Below are 13449 nucleotides of genomic sequence, written 5' to 3' on the forward strand. Positions count from 1 at the left end.
TAGTTACACCATGCATATTCATGAACACACATATACTTCAAATTATCTATAATACATGAATGAAGATATGAAGATGCAGAAGAAAAAGTAGTTTTCTGTTGGATTTAGCCTGCTTAATCCTACTCCTGGCATGCGATGATATTGGATGAGAGAAAAATATAAACAGGATTTCCTTGCATGAGTACCTGATTTATCGATTCATTGATTCATATTATTCAGTCATTCAGTTTATTGAATACACTAAACACCAGACACAATTATTTTGTGATGTGATAAATGCTGTGGAGGAGGGGAGAAGGCAGCTTCTAACTTAGCTTGGGGGAGTGTGAATGTCTGTGAATGAGGAAGTGTGTGTGAAGTTTTCTCGAAGGAGGTGACCAGAGCAGAAGTCTATTTTTTTGAGTCCATTCAGACACATGGCCCCAGTACTGCCCTTAGCCCTGGGCAAGAGGGCTCCTGTGTTAGGGTCCACACTTTAGAGGTCTCTTCCCTGACTGCACACCTCCTCCTGTGGTAGCCCACCTCCTGACCTTAGACTGTACTTCGGGTTCCTGGGACCTTGGGATTCTCTGCCCCAATGACTGGAGCTCCCTTCAAGGACTGTGAATTGTCTCTCTCCCAGGTCTGTTCTTCTGCAGGTGAACCACACCACTGGTGTGCACTACAATAAACTGGAGGATGGGGCAAAGAAGTGGGTATTTTGAGGCACGTGGATGGAGTCTGATCCTGTGAGCATCCCAAATGTCTACATATGAGAGCTTCAGTCTCATAGAGATGCGGATATTAGGTACCCGTGGGAGAGCCGGGGAGCAGGCCTCGGCCCATTTGGAAAACCAAGTATTACAGGCTCTGGTGGGTTGGAAGGACTCTGTCGGCGTGGCATTTACATGTACTTCATGGACAATCAGGTTAAGTGAGAATAATGAAGCAGTAGAACAGCTGCTAAGGCACCCCGGCAGGCAGTGTAGCGTGCACAACTGAAGTAATGCAGTTTCACCAAAAAGGATTTCATCGCTAATGTCTAGTCTAATAACTAAATATCCTAAGATGATTTTGGTCATTTTGGTTATTTGTGATTTGAAGGTTTGTTTGCCTCACCAGATTAAAATCACGAAGAGAAGCCTGCTACTGTGTCCGATGTCTGCCACCCTGCCGTTCAATACGGTTGAGACAGCAAAGTACAATTAAGTAAAATGATAAGTTTTATCAAATCTGTGGGATAGCAGTGCATTATAACTAAATATGTTTAAAGTAAATCTTCACATATTGGTTAATTCAATTTTATTTTAAATGAAGCAGAAGCAATTATCTATGCTTATGTTATTAGCTACCATAAACTACATTATATTCACTTGACACAAATGTATTAAATGTGTTTGCAGGCAAAACCAAAATAAACTAAAAAGTATCTATAACTTCTTTGGATACAATCCAAATTTCGCTTTAAGGAACAATAACAGAAAAACTTTTCTGAGTTTTGAACTCTCAGACACCACCAGGGCCCAACGAATGACATTTGAAGTACTCTTATAATTCAGAAAGAGATGAATAGATACGCTATGGAGTTTGCACATATTTGGGGGGCAGGAGAGGAAGGAAGGGTTTCAGTGTAGGGAAAGTGATATGGTCTATGAAACCTTGATTATATACACTTTGGACAAAAAAATAATTTGCAGGAAACTGGGACTAGTTGGTATATTGAATATACATCATTTGTCTTTTATGTTTTTGAGAACTACTATATTTGTCAAAGAAAGAAACAGTAAGGATATCAAAAGGAAAGACACTTTCAAAAATACTATTCTAACAACTATTTAACCTCCTGAAGAACTGAAAAATAAAGACCGTTTGTGCCGGGGTTCAGAGCTTTAGCATTTCCAGCTGTGGTCAGTTCTTGGTTTGATTCTTGAGTCTAATTTTATAAGCCAGAGAGATTCTCTCCTTATTTAGATGGAGTCCAGTTCGTTTTAGCTCATGACTCTGCCTTTTAAAATCTCCTCTAGAACTTCTCGCAAAACCTGAAGGTCTTGTTTATGGAATAGGTGCACAGCAGGGTTAAATAAATGTGGAACTGCTTGAGAGGCAGGACTTCTTTTTTATTCTATTGGAGATGCTGTTAATCTTCAGATGATTATTTTTGCGATATAAAATATATAGCGTGGATTATGAAAACTAATTCCCCACCTGACACACTCATAAACAGTTTTGAAAGAGCTAATTTTAGACCATTCCTAGTTTTTTCATTTCATCATTAGAGACATTTTACATTTTAAAAAATTCCCTAGTGCCTCTCAAGATCCTCACGTAAGCAAACACTCCTCCATGGCGCAAACCAACAGAGGTAGTGGGTTTTGCGTACTGTGGAAAAGATGAGAGCGGTGGTATATATTATCTTCCCTTGTCTGAGCTGGTGGAAGGGAAGGGGTGTGTTATGAAAAGGTGATGAGGTAAGAAGATGTGATATATAGGAGAAGGCCAAACACAATGATGGCAACAAACAGGACAAAAGGAATAAGTTGCATTATCAATCACAGTACTTGACACACTCTAATTTAATTGACAGCTATAGTCACACTGTCGTTAGCCCTTATGTCTCATAGAGTGGTCTTTCTGTATGCCATGTTATGTCATTTGACATTTTTGTCTTAACAGCAATACTTCTCATTTATGGAAGTCTGTGTTCCATAAAGCATTTTCATATTTTTATTATTTCACTTGCTTCTCACCATATTCCAGTGATATAGGTGGAATAGGAATTATTGCCTACATTTTATAGATCAGTAAAAAGGATCACAGACGATAGTCATACACTCCTAAATTGTTCTGAGGCCAGAATTACTAGTAATATGTACTTTTCTTTCTACCAGACTTTGAGTCAAAACACACACACCCACATACGCACACATATGTATAATATTTGAAAGGAAAAAGAAAATTTTTCTCCGCGTGAAAGCTGCTATTATATTTCCGGTATCTTCCCTCTTTGAGATGGGTTAAAATACACAGGTGCTATTTAAGTTAGTAACCATAGTGATTTTTTTTAAATGATACTTTTAAAAATAATAGAAATATTTCACTTTAAGCAAATATGTAAAAATTCAGTTTGCTGGGAAGAGGAATTAGGGGATTGTATTGCTTTATGAAAAGACTCTGAATGGGATTGCTTTAAATAGCAAAATTTCCCAGCACATTTAAGCTATGTTGATTTATGAAAATCTGATTCATATAGAACTTTACAGGAATACATCTGTTATATAAATCCATGCTCACCTGTAATTTACTGTAGAGGGAACAACTGAGTGATAGTAATAATAACATACTCATACAATTCTTCATTATATATTTTAAAGGGCTTTCTCCTAATTCATTGCACTTGTCTTTGGCAACCTTATAGGGGAGGCAGAGAGGGCATGATTTTCCTTTCTTTACAGATGAAAAATTGAGAGGTTAAGTGACTTGCCCAAGGTCAGACAGACAGACCATTCATTTACTGCTATTTGAGTGATGTAGTTTTAACAGGGTAGTCAAGGAAGTAAGGTTCTTCCTCTTAATTTTTTTTTTTAAACCAGCTGTGAAGGCTATTAAAACAGAGGTGGATGATCTCACAAATATACTGTTGGATGAAAGAAGCCAGACACAGAAGTTACATATTGTATGATTCTAGTAATATGAAATTCAAACACAGGCAAAATTAATCTGTGTTGGCAGAAGAGGGAGATGGTGATGGGGGGGTGGGTAAAGGGGGTTTCTAGGATATGATAACCTTCTACTTCTTGATCTGGTTTGTGGTTGCACAGCTATGTTCACTGTGAAAATTCACTGAGATATATACTTATTTGTCTACTTATTAAATATATATTATACAAGTTTTCTTTTAGAAATGAATTTTACATCTTTAAGAACAGTACAATGCTGTACTTTAGAAGATCACTACATTAGACATATCCTTTGAACATTTGTGATTTCAACTGAGTTTCTCAGCTTCATTTTTTGAAATGAGAATATGAACTGTATCTGAAGAGTTTAAAGAGAGAAGAGAGGTTCAGAGAAAAACACCCAGGATCATCTTTATCTGAAAAGTTGTTATATGAAATGGGAAATCAGAGCAAACTAAGACAATGACATAATTCATTTAGGACTAGGTGGAACATTTATATTTAATGACATTAAGCTAGGAGTGGTAGGGAAATGGGACTAATTTGTTATTCACACCGTGTATTCTAGAGCGTGTATATGAATTTAAGGAAGATTATAATTTTTTAAACATCCATTTTTATTTTAGAACACTGCTGTGATGCTGCAAATGGGCATCAGGGTAGAAAGCCTGCGGCAATGGTAAAAATCATAGGCTCTGCACATCTGGGGACAAACGATGGCTCCTAAGAATCCTCAGTAGCCTTGGACGTAAGAGTGTATGGGAGGGATATGTTTTGACCGTCATCCACGATAGAAATTACAGGTGCATTCAACTGCATAAAGCAATTTCAAAATTTATATGGTAGTTTTCCAAAAACTCTTCACCCCCTCTGATCCTATAACCTGGAGAGCTAATGCTGCCCTTGTATGCAAAGTTACCACGGATGACAGATGTTTTATTTAATTTTCACATATGGTCTTGTGTTGTTGTTGTTTTTCTTTCATTTTGTTCTTTTTAAAAAGAATCCATTATAGTACTCCCGGCCTGATTGTCTGTATCAAATATCTATCTTGATGCTGTAGGTCAGAAACAGAGAATTTCCAGGCAGCGGGTCCGGTGTGGTCCCAGGATGCTTCCATTTCACCAGTGATGATTTGAAGGCAGCTACATGACAGCTAGGACTACAGCTTGCTGAGTGTCTCCCCAGGAGGGCTGTTGAAGGCATCCTGTGCAGGGAGAAGCCTTTGACCTTTAGCCCATGCACACATTTGTTTTAATTCTTGACCAACTAGCGTGTTCCTGTGCATTCGTTTCACTAAGACCTAGCTTCTATTTTTTTTTAAATACATTTTATATCCTGAGCACCTGCAGGCTGCATGCCACACATCGTGTGAAATGGACATGATCAAGTAGATCATCATCACCGCATCCAGGGCAAGTGTGAGACATAGCTGTCCTCTGGAATTTGAGTTATTAGAGCGTCATCCTGTGTTCCCCAATATTGTTCGTGTCACAAAGTAGGTCAGGAAGGTAGCTCCAGAGACAGGGAGGAAGTGACAGGGAGAGGTAGGTTGAAGGAATTCTACTCTTTGGGGCTCAGCAGGCTGCCCTAACTTCTCTTTCACTGGCAAAGCATAAACAAACTTGAGGAGCTGGGACTTGCGTGTTTACGGGCAAGTCCAAGAGGAATCATTTCATGATCTTTTTTAATGACAGAGATCAGGAACGCACCACTGTTTCTCTCTGGGTGGAAGGACAAATGATATTCAAACCATAACTGCTGACATTTTAACCACTAACTTACCGTTTTATTAACAGTTTCAGGGATCAAGAAGGCACAACTGTTCTCTCCCTTCGGCAAAAGAAAAACCTCTGGAATCACTGTCGAAGGTTTGCTCTACTAGTTCACAGGTAGTGACACCTGGTTCCTCTGAAATCTCATTTCTGTTGAAGCTAATAGGCACATCCCTGAATTTAATCTCTTATAACAGAGTCTTCCTCAGCATCCTTTGTCACTTGCTTCACCTGGAATCTCCCTCTTTTTTCCTCCTGTATCAGTTCTGCATGTGTGTTGTCATGTGATCCTTAGCATGTGATGGACAGGCCCTATCACTTCTTTTTTGGTTGTTCGTTTTAAAGGAATACATTTTTTTTTTTTTTTTACCATTAAAAAAAATTGAAGTATAGTTCATTTACAATGTTGTGTTAGCTTCGGGGTACAGCACAGTGATTCAGTTATCCCTATCACTTTTTAACTTTTACTAATTCTCACTCTTTGTTACAGATCACAAAACAGGCACACTTGTTACACACAGTCTTGACCACAGTTTTGAGTAACTTGTCTTTTCATTCTTTTCAGTATCGAAAAAGATAAATTCAGATACTTGCCATCAAGCCTTGTTCTCCCGGTTTCCCTGGTTCACCCTTAAAAAAGAATAATGATAATTTTATTAATGCTGTAAACAGTAAAAACCAATTTCAATCTTCTTTTTTTCTTTTTCACAATATCCACTAGGGATCTTGAATGTCAAATATATACTTTTTAGGCTAAAGAAAGGAATGCAAATACAATGTCATTTAAAGGGCGCTGACGTTCTTTCTTCAAATGCATTTTATAAACATTTTAGGATTTAGTACAACGAATCTATATTACAGCAGAGATTTAAGAATTATGCCAAGAAGGTATTCTAAATAAAAAGAGTAGGGGTGTTTATACTGTAAAGCACCTGTGGGTTCTCTATCTTTTGAGGTTTCATCCCAAGAAAAGGTGATACATTAGAAGACACTTTTAGGATGAAACCACTACCTCTGATGGTCCAGTGAAGGCAGTTCTAACAACCAGCATATTACGCTGAAAGTCAATTCCTTATTTCATATGACAAATTTATAGCAACTTTTGGTGAGGGGTATGAGGCTTATAAGAAGGTTGTCCCAGCAAAGTTTTAAAGTACCTTATAGTCTTAAAAAAAAGAGTCACTCAAAAATTACATAAATATATACATATAAAAATGAAATCTACCAAAACATTAATGACTATGGCTAATTTGTTTTTTCTTTTTTGGTTGCCTTTATTTTCAAATTTTTCTACTTAGTGGATAAATATTTTATTATTACTTTTGTACTACAAAAACACTGATGAAAATAATTTAAGTTAAATCAATACGTTAAACAAATAATTTAATTCAGCAATAAACCTGAATTTCACGTCCTGAAGTCATAAGTGTACAAATTTTTGACCTTTTCCATGTATTTCTTTAAATTGCTGAGTTGTCTCTACCCAACCAAACCATTTATCTAGTGCCCTGTGCTACTACTCTATTATTGACACTTGACCAATCTTAGTAGCTAAGTACTAAGTAAATTAGTACTTAGATCTAAGTGTTGAGATCGCTGTTAAGTCATTTCTATTAATAAGCTTCACATACAAAGGACAAACGATATTCCAACCATAACCACTGATGTTTTAACCATTAATTTTACTATTTTATTAGTGATTGGGGGGGTCAAGTTACTTGCAAGGGATAAATATTAGGAAGATTTACCTCTTTTACTTTCCATAAATTGCATAGGACTTTATTGTCTCTATTTTGATCCTTTGTAAAATGTTATCAATCTCCCACCTAGTTTTTCAAGCTAGTCTTCCGTTTCAACCAAAGGATTTGAGGTACTCTATGGCAGCCAGGACACAAGTGAGATCGGGCGTCTCCACTCGCAGACTTCTTGAGGCTTACCTGAAGACCAGGTCAGTTGCTGTCTCCAGGCGTCTCGCTGTGGTTTGCGTGGGTGCCCCGAGGGTTGAGTGGTAAAGCAGATTCCAGCTGACAGTACCCTCTCTGCTCGGGGACTTTCCTATCATCCCACTTCCTTCAACCCACTCCGCTCACTTGACCTCTGCCACCCCCGTCCCCAACTCCAACCCAATTCTCAGCGCTTTAAAGGAAGCAAAACCTGTGAGAACAACTGATCCAAAAAGCAACTCACGGGCACTCCTGGCATTCCGCGGGGGCCATCTTTCCCTGTGTCCCCAGGAGGCCCTCGTGGGCCTGGAGGTCCTGGAGGGCCTGGAGGCCCAGCCTGTCCTTGGTCACCCTACAATGGAGAAGGGGACAGACCAACAATAACTGTGAAAGATAAAGACCCAGGTCTTCTTTTCAACACTTTAAATTTCTATTATCTAATTCACGTTTATACTGTGAAAAGACCCAGAACAACCACAAATGGTAAAGCCTGTAGGCAATTTGCCTGCCAGTAGGAAGCAAATAAATATTCATGCTGGGCGAGCTGAGTAGACGTTGTTGAAATCAAAGCAGCTCAGGAACCAGCACTCTCAGCCCTTGGAAATAGTGTATATGTTATCATGATACTCAGAGCTGGCAGAAAACGTTTGCATAACTTTGTCCATGACAATGCTGCAACAGTTATATTCACCTGGCTTAATAAAAATGGCTGCATTTATAGTTGGACAAATATTTACTTTTTCATAACCTATAAAATTAAACATACAAGGCTCTTGCCATGCTGTGTAATAATTTATAAATTACCAAAGCTAGAGAGCTTAGAAACTGGATCTATCACTGCATGTAATTTTTAAGCTTTCTTTTTTTTTTTTTTTTTTTTAAATTGAAGAAGAACTTAGATTGGCTTTCTATACCTTTTGGTTTTGGTATTTTCACATACATTTCAAACACATGCAGCTCACTAAACATAATTTTGCTCTAGGATATTTTAAAATAAATACCCACCACCCACACTCTGCCTCTGAGAGATAAATGGTAAAGCAACAGTATACAGAGTAAAAATCGAATGTAAAGGAGAAATCAGACTTGAGCAAGAGTAAGCACTACCTTAACCAGGCGGCGTTTAATGAGCTGCTGATCAGCAGAGAGAAACCCATGATTGATTTTAGGAAACACCATCTGATCAGTCAGGTGAGGTCAAAGGTTGGAGTTCAGAGATGAGAGAGTTGAAGAATAGGCATCAGAGGGCCCCAAGAAAGAAAGAAAGATACACACATTAGACTCATAATAACCATCAAACAAAACAGAACTGGCGCTTGTGTCTGACATCGGACCCTCTGGCTCTTCTTGAAAGAAACAGAACCCTGAAACGGGATGGGGAAACCAGATTTTTAGTTAGAAATGAATCTTTTTCTGCTGTGGGCGTTGGGCCTCTTTCAATGTTGTATATTAAAGAAGCAGGTAACCTGGGGCCACCTACATCCCGCACGCTGAGCGGAAAGTCCGGAGACGAAGCGCCAGTTCAATTTCTGTCAGATTCCTCAACCAGCATAACGCGGCACGAACTCGACTGTCATTTTATGGATGGCCGAAGTCCAGAGTATTTAGGATTGTTCAATCCACTGAAAACTGTCACAGAGCATTGAGATGCATGCCAATCAAACCACCGAGGCGTGGCACAGCCTCACAGAGCTTGCCTGCCTCTCTTCGACTTCAATACGCTCTTCTCTTATAGGCTCAAGATTCTCCTTCTTAACGGACGTTTGACCTCACTGATGGAGGTGAGGTTCCAAGTGCCCAATAACCTGTGTGTGTGAGGAAAGGACTGGACTCGGAAAGCCAGTTGAGCTGTTGCAGCTCACTCTTATGCTGATTGCGGGCTCTGACTGCGCGGGCATGGGTGCCAACCACGAACCTTGACGGTGAGGATCTGATTACTGTGCAGAGCGGCAACTGTGGAGAAGCCTGGCAGACCCTATGGACAGGGCACAGCACCAAAACAACACGACACAAAACGTCACACAGACATTCCACTGGTGGACAAACACAACAAGCATGTACCTAATGCCACCCTGTCCTGGCTCTAAGTCTTGCCTTGTTTGACACAGTAAACAGAATCAGACACATGAGGCCCCCAAGCCAACCATTTCTTAAAGGGAACGGCCAGCTTGAGAACTCAGGTACACTGGGATCTGTGTACATACGCTTAAGATTTCTGGACTCTTACGTACAAAATGTTAGTACAGAATGGAGATAACTACAGACTCTGTTATGAACACAACACTGTAATTTCCCTCTACTGATATTCTGTTTACAACTCAGGACATACAATACATGTATCAAATCTTTTTTGGACAACAGTGAACAGAATTTTGCAGTCAGATCAGATGTATTCCTCAGAATAAATGCAGTACGCGTCAAAAAATATAGTCTTACCACCCACATATCAAAATTTCTGTCTCCAATCATGATGATTCTCAGGTCTTTCCTGTTTCAGGAATTCCTGCAGAGGTGGTGGATGGAAATCTGTCTCTTATAACATGTGTATTTCATGTCAGGGGGATTTATGGTCACACTCTGCAGTAATCACTTCTGTCACGTAACTTTTCCAAAAGAACTTGACAGTTCACACACCCCCTTGAAGCAGAAAAGTGGTTTTGAATTCCTTAACCAAGGAAAATGGGCAAAGGATATTTTAAAGGCCTGTACTTTACTAGCTTGTACTAACTTGTGTTCACAGGCGTTATCAATTGGGTAGGTCTGAGAGAGAAATTTTGCCTGTGTTCTTTTTCCGACAACATGTGATATCAGAGCCTTGTATTCCAATTTTTTTCCCATAAAGAATACTTTTACCATACAAAAAATTAAACAACAACCATGATAATATATGGTCTCGAGTGTCTGCAGGATTCCTTCCTATGTTTTCTCCTCCCCACTGCCTTTCCCCTCTTCCCACCCAAATCTACTTCGAGCATATTTCTAGAAAAAGCCAGAAAGTTTCTAGTTTTAAAATTTTATTAGTTTTGGTATATTTTTCCCCTTATTTCCTCCTTATTAGGGATATATTTTTCTTTAGAGAGACAATAAAATTATGTTTGTAGTCTGAGACATCGCTTCAGCCCTAATGCCTCTGATTCTTGTTCTTTAGAGCTCGGACTTCTCAGGAAGCAAAGCCGAGGAAATCTTATCCCTTTTGCCAAGTCCTATCTGATAAGGTTATTAAGTGGCTGGGTAGTTTTGAGGTGACCTATATCCTCTTTTTCTTCTCCTCAAGTAAAAGTCCTTTAAACAGAGACTCTCCACAAATTCAGAAATGCTACAAGTTGGAAAACAGATGTGTACAGTTTGCTTTTGTTTTACTATGGAATATGAGTTTAAAATGTTATTAGATGGTAACGTGCCAGCATCTTTCCATCTGTGACTCATTAGCCCTATATTACACAGTCAGAATTTTATATATAAACCTCGTATTTATGTAACAAAGAACAAAAACAGATACAAACAAGAAGTCTATGAGGGATCAGCATCTTGATTAGTGGCGATAAATCATAGTGTTACTTTAAATGGGATTATCTAACAAAAATAATTTAAAATTAAAACCCTTTTAACAGCACACATGGTATACCTTACAAATGCTTTGAAATTTGCATGTATAAATAAGTCACTTCTTGCACTAGTATCTGAGCATGACCAGTTTGCTGTTTGATCACATTTTCTAAATGCTTACAAAAAAGCATTAAGTTTTAGAACTCAGTTTGGTTTCCAGTGTTAAGGAGATCTAAAGAGAGAAGTGGTTAGATAATTCCCATCTCAGACAGATACTATTTCTCCAACAGAAAATCTCTATTTGAGGAAGCTGATTTTTTTTTAACACCTTTATTGCAGTATAATTGCTTTACAATGGTGTGTTAGTTTCTGCTTTATAACAAAATGAATCAGTTATACATATACATATGTTCCCATATCTCTTCCCTCTTGCGTCTGCCTCCCTCCCACCCTCCTTATCCCACCCCTCTAGGTGGTCACAAAGCACTGAGCTGGTCTCCCTGTGCTATGCGGCTGCTTCCCACTAGCTATCTATTTTACGTTTGGTAGTGTATATATGTCCATTGCCACTCTCTCCCTTTGTCATAGCTCACCCTTCCCCCTCCCCATATCCTCAAGTCCATTCTCTAGTAGGTCTGTGTCTTTATTCCCATCTTACCCCTAGGTTCTTCATGAGCTTTTTTTTTTTCTTAGATTCCATATATATGTGTTAGCATACAGTATTTGTTTTTCTCTTTCTGACTTCCTTCACTCTGTATGACAGACTCTAGGTCCATCCACCTCACTACAAATAACTCGATTTCATTTCTTTTTATGGCTGAGTAATATTCCATTGTATGTATGTGCCACATCTTCTTTATCCATTTGTCTGTCGATGGACACTTAGGTTGCTGAGGAAGCTAATTTTATATTCCTCCATCATCTTAACAGTGGACATGCTACCAATCAGGTGCTTAGAGCAACATTTAAAAGATTTCATCAGTGAGTTAGGCAAAAGGACTTCAGGAGTGTACATGTAGCAAAGTAGAAAGGGGACAGGTGGGCAAATTCTCTTAAGTTCTAACAAAAATCCATGGCCTGGGCTATAATATCCTAGGACTCTGTGCTTTTCAAACTGGGGTAATGTTTGAAAAAAAGCACATGCCAGTGTCCTGGGGAGAGTTTAAAGGCAATAATAAATATGGTACCTCTTCCTTAAGAGTCCATTTTAATGAATGGTGTGTGTATATATATATATATGTATTTATATTTGGCCGCATCATGTGGTATGCAGGATCTTAGTTTCCCAGCCAGGGATTGAACCCGTGCCCCTGCAGTGGAAGGGCGGAGTCCTAACCACTGGACTGCCAGGGAATCCCCAATGGTAAATAATTTGAGACATTTTTATATAAAGCAAACGTTGACATATTTGGGATAGAATGTAAAACTTGCACAAATTTTTTAAAATGTTACCATTTGACGGTGGTAGAGAACCTCATCTCACAGGGGATATCTCCAGGTCACAGAGACACTCAGCTGATTCTGCTTCCTGCAGAAGGCCTTTGGAGGGTAAGTTTGAAAAGCACTGTGCTGAGTGCTTGTCTGTATGGCTAGGCTTTGTGTGACTCTAACTGCTAGGCTGCCCTAGCTGTTCACACAGAGAGCGTACTTTTTCATCACCCGTGCCATTCTTCCACAGTATCATTAGTCACAGTCCTTTCTAAATAACTGGAATGGACATATTTCACTTGGTTTTACATCTTGGAGAACTTGCCTGGTACACAGATGGTTTGAGTGGGTGTGGAAAAAAAAAAAACCGTCTCCAGAAAAACATGGAGAACGAGCCCAGGAATAAGCTGAAGTACTGAAATAATTTGTACACATTTTCACCCCCAAATATTTTGAGCTCTTAAGAAATTGGATATACAAGCGTGTAAAACTACTTTATAGAATCCATTTTCCTGAGCATAAAGACTCAGATAACTTCATGAATCTTCCCCACATTCTGTGAAGTAGGTAACCAACCAGGACCAGTGTTTTGACACCATTACAGGAGGAACTCTATCTCCCTTCATTGCCTTCTAGAAGCAAAGACGCTGGCCTACCCCAAAGGGATGGTGAACAAATAAGTAATTCATAAGAAATGCTGCTAACTACTTGGAAGTCATAAATTCAAGATGCTATTGTCATTTTTATTGGGTACTCAGAAATGATGAGTGTTACATGATTACATTACAGTGAGAAAATTTTGGGTTTTGTCAAGAATATTCAATAAGGCAATGATAGAGCCAGAAATTTAATCCAGGAATTCTGATTCCAGACTTTGTCATCATGAAATTTTGTGTTTATAATTTCTCTCTACTTGTTTTATAGTTTAAGTATTAGAAAGCTTAAAAATAGATGAATATACAACAATATTTAAGAAGTATTTACTGAGTCCCTTCTGTACAGTCTTCACTGTGCTAGGCCCTGGGGATTGAACGGAAAGGACCCTAAGCTCACTGGGTTTAATGTGTGGCGGGGAAATAGGAAAAAATAAGCAGCCAGTAA

General features: G+C 38.8%; 1 protein-coding gene across 1 annotated transcript in view; it reads right to left on the bottom strand.

Moving 5' to 3' along the window:
- The window catches only part of COL25A1 (collagen type XXV alpha 1 chain), a 452646-nt gene that overhangs the window by 103134 nt on the left and 336063 nt on the right, over positions 1-13449 (bottom strand). Inside the window, exons 8-10 of the mRNA XM_029234563.1 lie at positions 9290-9349; positions 7619-7726; positions 6026-6061 (exon numbers count right to left, since the gene is read on the bottom strand). Coding sequence (XP_029090396.1) covers positions 6026-6061; positions 7619-7726; positions 9290-9349 — 204 coding nt within the window. The remainder of the gene's footprint in view (positions 1-6025; positions 6062-7618; positions 7727-9289; positions 9350-13449) is intronic.

The sequence above is a fragment of the Monodon monoceros genome, unplaced genomic scaffold, assembly GCF_005190385.1.
Source record: "Monodon monoceros isolate NGI ecotype Baffin Bay Population unplaced genomic scaffold, NGI_Narwhal_1 Super_Scaffold_20, whole genome shotgun sequence".
Lineage (NCBI taxonomy): Eukaryota > Metazoa > Chordata > Mammalia > Artiodactyla > Monodontidae > Monodon > Monodon monoceros.